A 12,290-nucleotide genomic window follows, 5' to 3' on the forward strand; every position below is an offset into this window, starting at 1 on the left:
CTCACCCACCAGCAACATCTACAGACCGCCTCCCCCATCCGCCCCACCTGCAGTCTCTCTGGACCCCTCCACCATCCGCACCCCCTCTTCTCCCCCACCCGCAGTACCTCTGGACCCCCTCCAACATCCACAGCCCACCTCTCCACCACACGCAGCACCTTGGACACCATCCGCAGCCGCTACCAGTGAGTCACTAAATCAGGGGTGATCAGCGGCACGGAGAGGCACCTCCACTTCACGCCTGGTGCCCCCCCCGCTGATCTTACACCTAAATTCTGTACATCGTGCCCTGCAGGTGCTGTTCACGTGGTCGCAAGGGGCTATGCCCCCTTCACCATCGGACGCCCTTTTGTTGCGCAAAATTTAACCACTAACAAAACTAGGAATGGTGGTAATACTCCATATAATACAAATATTGAACGGCAGAAAGGCGTGCAGGGGTGAAGGGGGCGTAGCCCCTTGCGACGGAGTGAAGAGCGCCCGTAGGGCGCGATGAACCCCCTAGTATATATATATATATATATATATATATTTATTAATTAGCTGTTCTACCTGTTCTTCGCAGATTATCTGCAGAGCTGCCCCCTAAAAGAATTGCTGCCTCCCCAAAAACTTAATAATGCAACTACAAAGAGTCTGGTGTAAGCACTGATATACTAGGCAATTGCAATCATGCCACTCAGCCTGTGAATATAAATTGTAAGAGGGCAGAAAGTCTGTTGTACAATGTATGCAACAGTGACAGGGCTATAGAATAGATAAGCTCCTAATCATTTAGTCAGAAACCACAGCACAGTCAGCGGCTTCACCAACATGGCTGCTGCAATGAAGACAGCAATATAACCAAAGTTTACTCTAGCAGCACATAGAGCGAGACAGCAGCAGGACAAGCAGCAGTAACCCTGCGTTATGTAACGTCATTGCAGTCTCGCTGAGCTGTGCTCGCCGAGGGATAGGACTGTTGTCCCCGCTGTACAGGTCACCCTGTGTTGATACTTGTCTCAGACATGTGAGCAGCAGCAGAGTGTGGACTGATGTGCAGGAGGAAGAGTGCCTGCAGCTGGGGGACACATGGAGAGGAGAGACTTCCTCACACCCTTGCTGGTGAGCTCTGCAGGCAGCTGTCACTAGGGATAGGGGGCTGGTGGGCATGCTGGGACTTGTAGTGTCAGCACAGCTATGGAGCTGCAGGTTGCTCCCCTCTGGAGTATGCAGACAGGGTAGCATCTAGTTTCCCTTTGTGGAGAGGACCTTTACGCAGACAGGGGAGCAGTCAGTCAGTGTTAGGGGCATATAGCTGTAACAGGATTTATAGCTTCATTTTAAGGATCTAATGGAGCCAGCTCAATTCGGGGCCAAAGGTAGACGATGCCCACAATGTGCTTTTGTCATGACGGTGGCACAGCGGCACCTTGCCCCTGATTTCCCCCATACAGTTCACATTTTAGTTTGCAGCCCCATAGGGGTGTGTATTACTACTATGTGACATATAGGAGCTACCATAGGCAACGTATGTATGTGCATTGGACTGCCGTCATCACACGTAATGGAATCTACCCCTATTTGATCACATAGTCACTTTCAATAGTTTCCATAGTCACTTTCTCCCAAGTAGTGGAACCCCAAATATTTACGCTGAAATGTATTCACCTTTCACCTACTTCTCCAGACTAATTATTTATTTACTTTTCTTTCTTTCTTTTGTATGTACTCCTGGGAATGTGCTCTACCTGAGTTCTAGCTCAAGGGTGTTACCCTTGTGTCGCACAAAACATTCGATGTGGGGTTAAGGTGGGAAGACAGCTATTGCACATAATCGCAGCATGCTATTTACTGAATACAATTAAATACACGAACCTGGCAATTCAGAAAACATGTCATACAGTAAATTCTAGAAGGCCACGCACATTCTTCATAAAGTACAAATGTTGCAGATATGGCATACCTTTTCTTTCAGCATAGGTAAGCTTGCCATAATATCCCTTTAAGCCGGCACACCTGTGATTTACGCAGGTTCTGTGGTTGGCTAAATGTAAGCCTGCACTTCACCTGGTAGTATTCAGCCACAGAGCCTGTGTAACTCATAAGTGTGCCGAATGGAAAGGATTTTCTGGCAAGTCTAAGCACAGGGGAAGTTTCCATCCAGTGATAAATATCCTCAGTGTGGGAGCTAAAGAAGTAATACAAAGCACTATTTTAGTGCCTTATCTTTATAACTTTTAATGATACTTATACTATTAAAACATAAATATTGAGCAGCATGAGACAAAAGACTGATGATCTTCCTAGCATAAAACACAAGCATGTAATTAAATCAGATTTTGGTTCTTTTGCATAACAGGATGCCCTGAACTCCCGCTATGTGTACGCTTATCAGTGTTGGTTTGCAAAGATACACGTTACCCGATGCATTTCATCCCCCCTCTTGGATCTTTTATTAGTGGAGCAGTAGAAATACAGTAACGTATACTAATCATACATTGATAGCTCCAGGAGTCATACATAATTAGGAAATAAATGGGAAACACTCCCATGACTTAAATTTCCAGGGGTAAATTTACTAAAGCTTCTAACACAGGGAATTGGTGATGTTGCCGGTAGCAACCCATCCGATGCTGTCTATCATTTCTCTATTGCCTTTTAGAAAATGATAGACAGCATCTCATTGGGGTCGATTCAATTCAGCAACAGTTGAATAGCGCCGGGTATTAGCTCCCGGCGCTATTCAATTCAGCTTAAGGTAAATCGGCGAATGCCCGTTCTCGCGGACTTAACAGGTAGTTTTGTCGGGAGAACGGGCATTCTCCGACTTAACTACCTGCGGCAATGCTGATTCCCGACAGAATCAGCCTCGCGGCAGCCCTTTTGTCGGTTTAATTGAATCAACCCCAATGGTTGCAAAGGACAACATCACCAAGTCTCTGGGTTTTTTTTTAGAAGCTTAAGTAAATTTACCTTCCAGTGTCTGGTCTTGAAAGAGTCCAGAGATGATATATCTCCGAAGCATTTCAGATGTATGTATTATGAGCGGGATGTAGTTATGTGACCGTCGGTCACATTACCGGCACCTACTAATCACGACAGTCGACATGCCGACTAGCAGGGACTATTCCCACTCGTGGGTGTCCACGACACCCATGGAGTGGGAATAGAACCTGTGGCGAGCGCAGGGGGACTCGTTACGCTCGTCCCCCCCCGTGGGATTCCGTGGCCGGGATCCTGGAGTCGGAATGCTGAACGCTGGGATTCCGGCCGTGGGTAACCAATACCCAACCCTTAAGAACCATCATGGTTTCCGTAAAAGCCTGGATATGGTTGAACTGCGCTCTGATAACGTTTACTTCAGTGTTCTATTTATGATAAGTTAAATTTTTTAAATGTAAATTTTATTTTATTATTATCATTTACTTATATGGTACCACAAGGGTTCCGCAAAACAAGAAAACAAAGACTTACAGTACAAGACAATGTAGGACAAGTACATGGTATATAAACATTTCTGCATTAGGGGACAAGATGCTAAGATAATCATCAGGGTGGCAAAAAATTAGGGTTCGGTGCTTTTGTAGGGAGTATGGATTAGAAGACAGTCTAGGTAAGAGAAAGAAAACCACATGAGGGGAGAGGGCCCTGCTCGTGACAGCTTACAGTCTAAAGGGGAGGGGGCAGACAGGGGTGACACAGATGGGGAAGAAAGCACAGAATAGATGGTTAGGATGAGAGATGTCTGGGTTTGATGAAGAAGTGGGTATGACAGCCCGTTTGAAGTTTTGTAGAGAGGTGGAGAATTCCACTCTTTTATATTGTTTTTGCTTGTAATGTTGAAAGCTATGCTTGCCTACTTTTCTGACCTGGATGGAAGGGAGGAAAAGGCTAAAGTAAATGGGGCTTCGTTGCGCAGTGTGTGTTAAAAAAAAATAATAATAAATCAACCCTGAGGCTTTATTTACAAGGCGTGGGTTTTAATGCTGTTTTGGTGGTTTTGCCAACAGGACTTTACACAGCTATAATACTGAATGGAAAACCCTTGCAATTAATATTACATATTTCTGCTGCGGGGTACACTGGGCTCCACAAGGATTAACATCGGGTGTAGAGTAGGATCTTGATCCGAGGCACCAACAGGCTCAAAGCTTTAACCTTCTTCCCAAGATGCATAGCGCCGCCTCCTATATCACCCCGCCTCCGTGCACAGGAGCTCAATTTGTAAATTGGTGCTATGCAGTAAGCAGGTAATCAACAGGAGGGCTGCTCCTGCAGCCCATATTATAAGCTAATTTAAGAAGAAAAGAAGAAATTTGAAGACTTCAAGGGCTGCAGCTTTAATGAATGTCAGTCAGACATCCTCTGCTGCAGCTCCATCACTCCCCCAGCGGCGCTGTATACTCCTGTGCCCTGGTTGCCGGGTAACTACAGCGGAGACTCCGGTGTCTTTCTTGGTCAGTCACACACACTCGCCGCTGCCTTCCGGGATCGCGTGGCCGCAGGTACAAGGGGAGGTAAGGGGTCTCTTTGGCCAGCTGTTATCGCGATCCGGCGTGGCCGTGGGAGGCGGGCCGCGCGCGCTGGCGTGGACACTGTAAAGGGCAGCCGCTCCACTAGCCATCGGGACACAGGGCACAGGTGGGGTTTATTCTTTCTATAAAAACTCATTTTTATTATAGCCCGCAGTGCCCGGTGGGGAAGCCAGCACGGGGATAAGGCCTTACCTGTAGCCCCAGCCCCAGGGCGCCATTTGGGTAAATGTTCCCGTCCTGGAGCTGCATATCTCTCCCTCACTCCCTGTCAGCCACCATTACACGGAGCTGCGCTGTTCCTGGGACTTCTGGGGCAAATCCTCCTCTGTAAAGCTGCCTGCTCGCCAGCGCTGTGCATTTTACAGGACACTTAAGTATTCTACCTGTCAAGGGACAGTGTTAGTTAAGAAAGAGTGCATACATTCAGGGTTGTGGGGTACAAACACCCTGTGATATGCATCTAGTACCTACTGTGTTTTGTTATATCTTCTATTTACATATATAGCTATCGTGAGTATTACTTTGTAGTGTTAGTTCAGTGCAGTTTTAGGGTTTAATTTAATTTCTGCATTGTACACTTGTGACTATATGTGTGTGTGCCTGTAGCTGCTGCGTGGCTGCCATCTTGTGTATTTCACTCAGCTTGCTACTCCTATATCCTGTAACCTGAGGGGGCTAAGTGCGTCAGGTTTATTAACTGATATAGGTATTTCACAAGATATACGTGCTGTGTATTTTTCTTTGTGATTTCTAGTCACCATATATCTCTTGGATTCCCGGTTTGTGCTGACAGGAAAGTCACACTACACTGGGAGTTCTTGCTAGGTATATCGCTGCTAAGATTGTACTAGGTTGCCCAATATTGTGCTTATCATTATGTCAGCTACACGAGGCAACGGAACTGGGGCTTCTCCCACATTGCGTGGTGGTGATGCTGCAGACACTTTTGAGGAAAACATGGCAGCAGAGAGTTCAGGTTTGGGGGGTTCCTTACCACCCAGTGGGTCTGTGGCACTCGGGGCAACTAATGACCCACCTTGGGCTACCTTCTTCACGTTGTTAAATACGCTGGTAACTAAACTTACGCCCCCTGTGGGACCTCCTATGTCAGTGCAGCAATTTATGGTCCCTACAGTCAATCCGCCGTGGGCGGATCATATCTCAACACAGTTACAGCACTTGAACCGATCGCTGACTAGAAATAAGTCTCACTCTCGCCCCCTAAGACTAAGGCTTCTTCTAAACGGGCCGCTACATCCTCACAATCCACCGCTGTTCCGGACACATCCTCTGAGGAGGATGGTGCATATACTGACCCCACAGACACTGACTCTGATGCTTCTGATGGGGAAGGAAAGTCACTGGTGGATGTCCCTGATTTGATTGAGGCTATCAAGCTCATTCTTCAGGTCTCTGATGAACCTGAGCCTGCGGCTGTCTCTAAAAATCCGGACAGATTTAAACGTAAGAAGGTGGTTAAACAAGTTTTACCTCATGCTCAACACCTGGCTGACATACGTCAGGAATCCTGGGAAAATCCGGGAACTAAATCCACACCACATAAGAGACTGTTGGCTCGCTATCCTTTCTCTGCGGAGCTTTGTACAAATTGGGAAACTCCTCCGCTTGTAGATTCTCATGTGGCACGCATGGTAGTTTCCTCAGCTCTGCCAGTAACTACCGTCACCTCTCTGGAGGAACCGACGGATAGACGTGTGGAGGGTTGTTTGAAAGTGATTTACACCCTAACGGGGGCTGTGCATAGACCAACCTTTTCGGCAACATGGGCTGCTGAAGTTGTTGAAGCATGGGCTCAGGAGCTGGAGGCGGAGCTACCTTCCAACGCTTCTGTTCAGACCAGACATTGGGGGTCATTCCGAGTTGTTCGCTCGTTGCCGATTTTCGCTATACTGCGATTAGTCGCTTACTGCGCATGCACAAGGTTCGCAGAGCGCATGCGATTAGTTATTTTACACAAAAGTTAGGTATTTTACTCACGGCATAACAAAGCTTTTTCATCGCTGTGCTGATCGTAGTGTGATTGACACGAAGTGGGTGTTTCTGGGCGGAAACTGGTCGTTTTATTGGAGTGTGCGGAAAAACGCAGGCGTTCGAGTTGCAAAACGCAGGAGTGGCTGGAGAAACGGGGGAGTGGTTGGGCAAACGCTGGGTGTGTTTGTGACGTCAAACCAGGAACGAAAAGGACTGAGCTGGTCGCAATGGCTGAGTAAGTCTCGAGCTACTCAGAAACTGCTAAGAAATTTCTATTCGCAATTCTGCTAATCTTTCGTTTGCAATTCTGCTAAGCTAAGATACACTCCCAGAGGGCGGCGGCTTAGCGTGTGCAATGCTGCTAAAAGCAGCTAGCGAGTGAACAACTCGGAATCACCCCCATTGTCTCTCATATATTGCCACAGCTTCTCTTTATCTTAAGGACTTCTGATGCCGGGGTACCGGCGGCCAAGGCTGCCACTACGTCAATCTTGGCTCGACGTATCCTTTGGTTGAGATCCTGGTCGGTGGATATGGATTCTAAGAAAACCCTGGAGGTGCTTCCTTTCAAGGGAAACATTCTCTTTGGCGAATACCTCAATAAGATTGTGGCTGACCTGGCTTCTGCTAAAACAGCTTGCCTACCTAGTACGGCTCCTTCTGCACAGAAGGCTAAAATAACTTTCTCTCGGCCCTTTCGTCCTCCAGGTAAAGCAAAAGGTCAGGCGTACCCGAAGCAAGCTAGTACTTCCAAACCTGCCAAACCCAGACCAAAGCGGGCCTGGGCCGCCCGTAAGCCTGCTTCCAAAACTGACATACCTGCATGACGGGGCGGGCCTCCCCCTGGGGGATCCCAGGATGGGGGGCCGGCTTCTAGGTTTTGCCCAGCAATGGTTGAAGACCACTTCCGATGCCTGGGTAAGGGAAGTCGTCACTCGAGGTTACGCCGTATCCTTCAAGAAACGTTCCCCTCATTGATTTTGCCTGACAGACGTCCCTTTGGACCCGGTAAAGGCAAACACTTCATTCGGTGGTACATTCCTTCCTGACCACAGGAGTCACAGAAACACAAAGTTTTCCCCAGCGCACTTGGACAGGATGTGGTAATAACTAAAATACTAAAACCAATGATTAGACTTTTAAAATGTATTTTATTGAAACCATCAAGGATGATAAGTATTACAATTTAAAAACACATGAGGGTATATATGTGACTACCTATTACCGGTAAACATGGACATGACAAAAACAAACATAAAACATGTAGTGTGAGATAAAAAATTCAAGGGGTAACTGTAAATTGATAATTATGCCCCACAGTACTTCAGTAGTCTCCAGTACATAGGTAGAGTAAAAAATCAGAATAGATGAGACACGCTAATTAGCGACTTACTCTCTCTATAAAAATGTATTAGGTCACTGCTGGTAACTTTCCAGGAGTAATCTTGCAGTCAAGTGCATTTGAATAGTCACTAATCAGGCACTTAGAAAGATTTCTCTTCCAAAAGATACTACCTTCAAAGACGTCCAAAAGAATGTCCTGTACATGGGATTACCTCCAAAGACGTCCAAAAGTATCCTGCATGCGGGTAGGCACCCTGATTTTGCAGGTGTCCGTACTAATGAGCGACGGAGCAACGCCGTGTAGCGCTACAGGCAGCGTGCACGGGATTTCCGCCGGCGGACTCCGGACCCCGCTCATCAGTACGGAGACCTGCAAAATCAGGGTGCCTTCCCGCATGCAGGATACTTTTGGACGTCTTTGGAGGTAATCCCATGTACAGGACATTCTTTTGGACGTCTTTGAAGGTAGTATCTTTTGGAAGAGAAATCTCTCTAAGTGCCTGATTAGTGACTATTCAAATGCACTTGACTGCAAGATTACTCCTGGAAAGTTACCAGCAGTGACCTAATACATTTTTATAGAGAGAGTAAGTCGCTAATTAGCGTGTCTCATCTATTCTGATTTTTTACTCTACCTATGTACTGGAGACTACTGAAGTACTGTGGGGCATAATTATCAATTTACAGTTACCCCTTGAATTTTTTATCTCACACTACATGTTTTATGTTTGTTTTTGTCATGTCCATGTTTACCGGTAATAGGTAGTCACATATATACCCTCATGTGTTTTTAAATTGTAATACTTATCATCCTTGATGGTTTCAATAAAATACATTTTAAAAGTCTAATCATTGGTTTTAGTATTTTCGTTATTACCACATCCTGTCCAAGTGCGCTGGGGAAAACTTTGTGTTTCTGTGTTTCCGATTTTGGTGGAGCAGGGTAGTAGCTCCACTCCCTTCAGCAGCACTGACAGGAATAACCCTTTCCTTCTCTATAAGCGCAGTACCACAATTGTTTCTGTGCTGATCACAGGAGTGGTAGTACAGGTGCCTCTGGTTCAGAGAGGCAAGGGGTACTATTCACCGCTGTTTCTAGTCCCGAAACCAAACGGGTCCTCGCGGCCCATGAGCTGGTGGCTTCAGGACCATCAAATGAGCATGGGTCGTCCCTTTCTGGATATCCAACTGGGTCCTGCTGACGGATGCCAGTCCGAGATTTTGGGGCGCGGTGTTGGAACTACACTCCCTTCAGGGTCGGTGGACCGAGGAGGAGTCTCTACTCCCGATAAACATTCTGGAACTGCGGGCGGTGTTCAATGCACTGAACCTGGCCCAGCATATGATACAGAACAGACCTGTTCAAGTACATTCGGACAACGCCACCACGGTGGCGTACATTAACCATCAAGGCGGCGCTCGGAGCCGCATGGCAATGAGGGAAGTATCACGGATTCTTTAGTGGGCAGAACGCCATCTGTTGGCCATATCCGCAGTGTTCATTCCGGGGGTCCTAAACTGGGAAGCGGACTTTCTCAGTTGTCAGGACGTACACGCCGGAGAGTGGAGCCTCCAGAGGTGTTTCAACTTCTCGTGGACAAGTGGGGCCTTCCAGATGTGGACCTGATGGCGTCTCGACAAACTCGCAAGGTTCCGGTCTTCGGAGCAAGGACAAGGGATCCTCAAGCAGCGTTCGTGGACGCTCTGGCAATTCCATGGAACTTTCGGCTGCCGTACGTGTTCCCCCCTGGTGTCACTCCTGCCCAGAATAATACGGAAGTTAAAGCAAGAAGGAGGAAACCTACTTCTGATCGCTCCAGCGTGGCTCAGACGGCACTGGTTCTCCGATCAACAGGGCCTCTCGCTAGATTGTCCCCTTCTACTTCCACAACGACCAGACCTCCTCGTTCAGGGCCCTTGGGTTTACCAGGACTTGGCCCGTCTGGCTTCGATGGCGCGGCTCTTGGAGCTTCCGTCTTGAGGGCCAAGGGTTTTTCTGTGGCGGCCGTTCAAACTGAAGGTCCGTAAGCCGGCTTCTGCTCAGATTTACCATAAGGTCTGGAATGCTTACTTTACTTGGTGCGCGTCTCATAATCATGACGTTTTCAAGTTTGGTACGGCCGTACTGTTGGCCTTCCTACACCAGGGCCTGGACTTAGGCCTTCGTCTGGCCTCCCTCAAGGTTCACATTTCTGCCTTGTCGGTTTGGTTTCAGAGAAAGATTGCTGCCCTACCTGATGTTCATACCTTCACTCAGGGCGTGTTGCGGATTCAGCCTTCTTATGTACCACCTGTGGCCCCTTAGGATCTGTTGGTGGTTCTGGAGGCCTTGCAAGAGTCTCCATTTGAACCTCTTGCGTCTGCTGACCTTAAGTGGCTTTCCCTTAAGGTTTTGTTTTTGTTGGCTATTGCTTCAGCTAGAAGGGTCTTGGACTTGGGTGCCTTATCCTGTAAGTCCCCCTATCTGATTTTTCACCGTGACCGGGTGGTTCTTAGAACGCGTCCGGGTTATTTACCCAAGGTGGTGTCTTCCTTCCACCTTAATCAGCAAATTGTGGTTCCGGCCTTTAATTCTCCTGAGGTGTCATCTAAAGCGGTCTTTGGATGTGGTACGTGCTCTCCGTATCTATGTGAAGAGAACCTACTCCATTTGGAAATCTGATTCTCTTTTTGTACTGTTTGGTTTTCACAAACGTGGCTGGCCTGCTAACAAGCAGACCTTGGCCAGATGGATTAGAATGGTGATTGCACATGCTTATGTACAGGCTGGCCTTCCAGCTCCTGCTACCATTAACGCCCATTCTACTCGGTCTGTCGGACCTTCTTGGGCAGCCTGCCGTGGTGCGACCCTTGAGCAATTGTGCAAGGCGGCTATGTGGTCCTCAGTGAACACGTTCATAAGGTTCTATGCCTTCGATACTTCCGCCTCCCAGGATGCTTCCTTTGGACGCCGGGTTCTTGTGCCCGCTACAGTGCGTCCCCTCCCGTAAGGAACTGCTTTAGGACATCCCCGATGTTAATCCTTGTGGAGCCCAGTGTACCCCGCAGCAGAAAACGAGATTTATGGTAAGAACATACCGCTGTTAAATCTCTTTCTGCAAGGTACACTGGGCTCCACAAGGCGCCCACCCTGACGCACTTTGCTTCTTTGGGTTGGTATGGCATTGGGCGCTGACACCCTCTCCTGTGGGGAGTGTGTGGTGTATGTGGCTACTACAATTGTCATCTCTGGTACCTACTACTGCATTGGGCTGGTTGACAAAACTGAGCTCCTGTGCACGGAGGCGGGGTGATATAGGAGGCGGCGCTATGCATCTTGGGAAGAAGGTCAAAACTTTGAGCCTGTTGGTGCCTCGGATCAAGATCCTACTCTACACCCTATGTTAATCCTTGTGGAGCCCAGTGTACCTCGCAGAAAGAGATTTAACAACGGTAAGTTCTTACCATAAATCTCGTTTTAATAGTACTGTATTGCTTTTCAAATACCATGGGCCAAACTACTGAAAATCAGCATTATATAAAACTTGACACTTAGTGCATGTCATGGTACCCCTGCTGCTAAACTTTTACTGGTGTGGGCGGAGCTTGACGGCAGGGTTCAACTTTTGGCCATGCCCACCATTCAAAGCTGCTCTCTTTGTACTTTGTGTGGTCTTGTCCTAATTCTACACTTGTATATGTGTGTGCGACTGAGTCTCTGAATCTGTATATGAAGTGCTACGTTGCTGCAGCCGCAGCTTTTTTTCCTTGTCAAGTTCCTTTTTGCCTCATATACAGACTCGGTTGCACACAGATATACAAGTGTTGTGTAGCAAATTAATCGGCATTGTCTTCTGCTGCATACAGGACTTATTGCGTTGCCAGGCATCTCCCGCTGTGAGCTGTATTGAGGCTAAACGTATGAACTCGCGAAGTTCCTCTTTCCTGCCTGGGGTGTCTCTCTCTATCCTGGTGCAACTAGCACACTCTGGTCTGTATCTCAGTGCTGAGATACAGACCAGAGTGTGCTAGAATCACAAGAGCAGAGAGTGACACCCCAGGCAGGAAAGAGGAACTGCATGGGTTGTGACAGCTGCAAGATATTTTGTACTGCAGGAATCAGTGGCGTTCATAATTTCAGCAGCCACTACAATTACAACTGGTATCCAGAAATCTACTCCTTAAGGTTTAGCGGTAAACAGTGTGACCTGTTTGAATGAGTGGTATCATCTGTAGTCCTATTATCCATCCAATGGGTAGTAGCTACTTTCTACATTCCCTGCATTCACATCACATATATCCAGCCAATATTATATGAATACAGGTTGAGTAACCCTTATCCAAAATGCTTGGGACCAGGAGTATTTTGGATATTGGATTATTCCGTATTTTGGAATAATTGCATACCATAATGAGATATCATGGTGATAGGACCTAAGTCTAAGCACAGAATGCATT

The 12,290-nt window shown here is 47.5% G+C and overlaps 1 protein-coding gene across 1 annotated transcript in view; it reads left to right on the forward strand.

Moving 5' to 3' along the window:
* Window positions 1-919: 919 nt before the first annotated feature.
* The window catches only part of SLC25A26 (solute carrier family 25 member 26), a 386,727-nt gene continuing 375,356 nt past the window's right edge, over window positions 920-12,290 (forward strand). The window contains exon 1 of the mRNA XM_063940924.1: window positions 920-1,104. Coding sequence (XP_063796994.1) covers window positions 1,072-1,104 — 33 coding nt within the window. The 5' untranslated portion in view covers window positions 920-1,071. The remainder of the gene's footprint in view (window positions 1,105-12,290) is intronic.

Source organism: Pseudophryne corroboree, chromosome 9 (assembly GCF_028390025.1).
Source record: "Pseudophryne corroboree isolate aPseCor3 chromosome 9, aPseCor3.hap2, whole genome shotgun sequence".
Classification (NCBI taxonomy): domain Eukaryota; kingdom Metazoa; phylum Chordata; class Amphibia; order Anura; family Myobatrachidae; genus Pseudophryne; species Pseudophryne corroboree.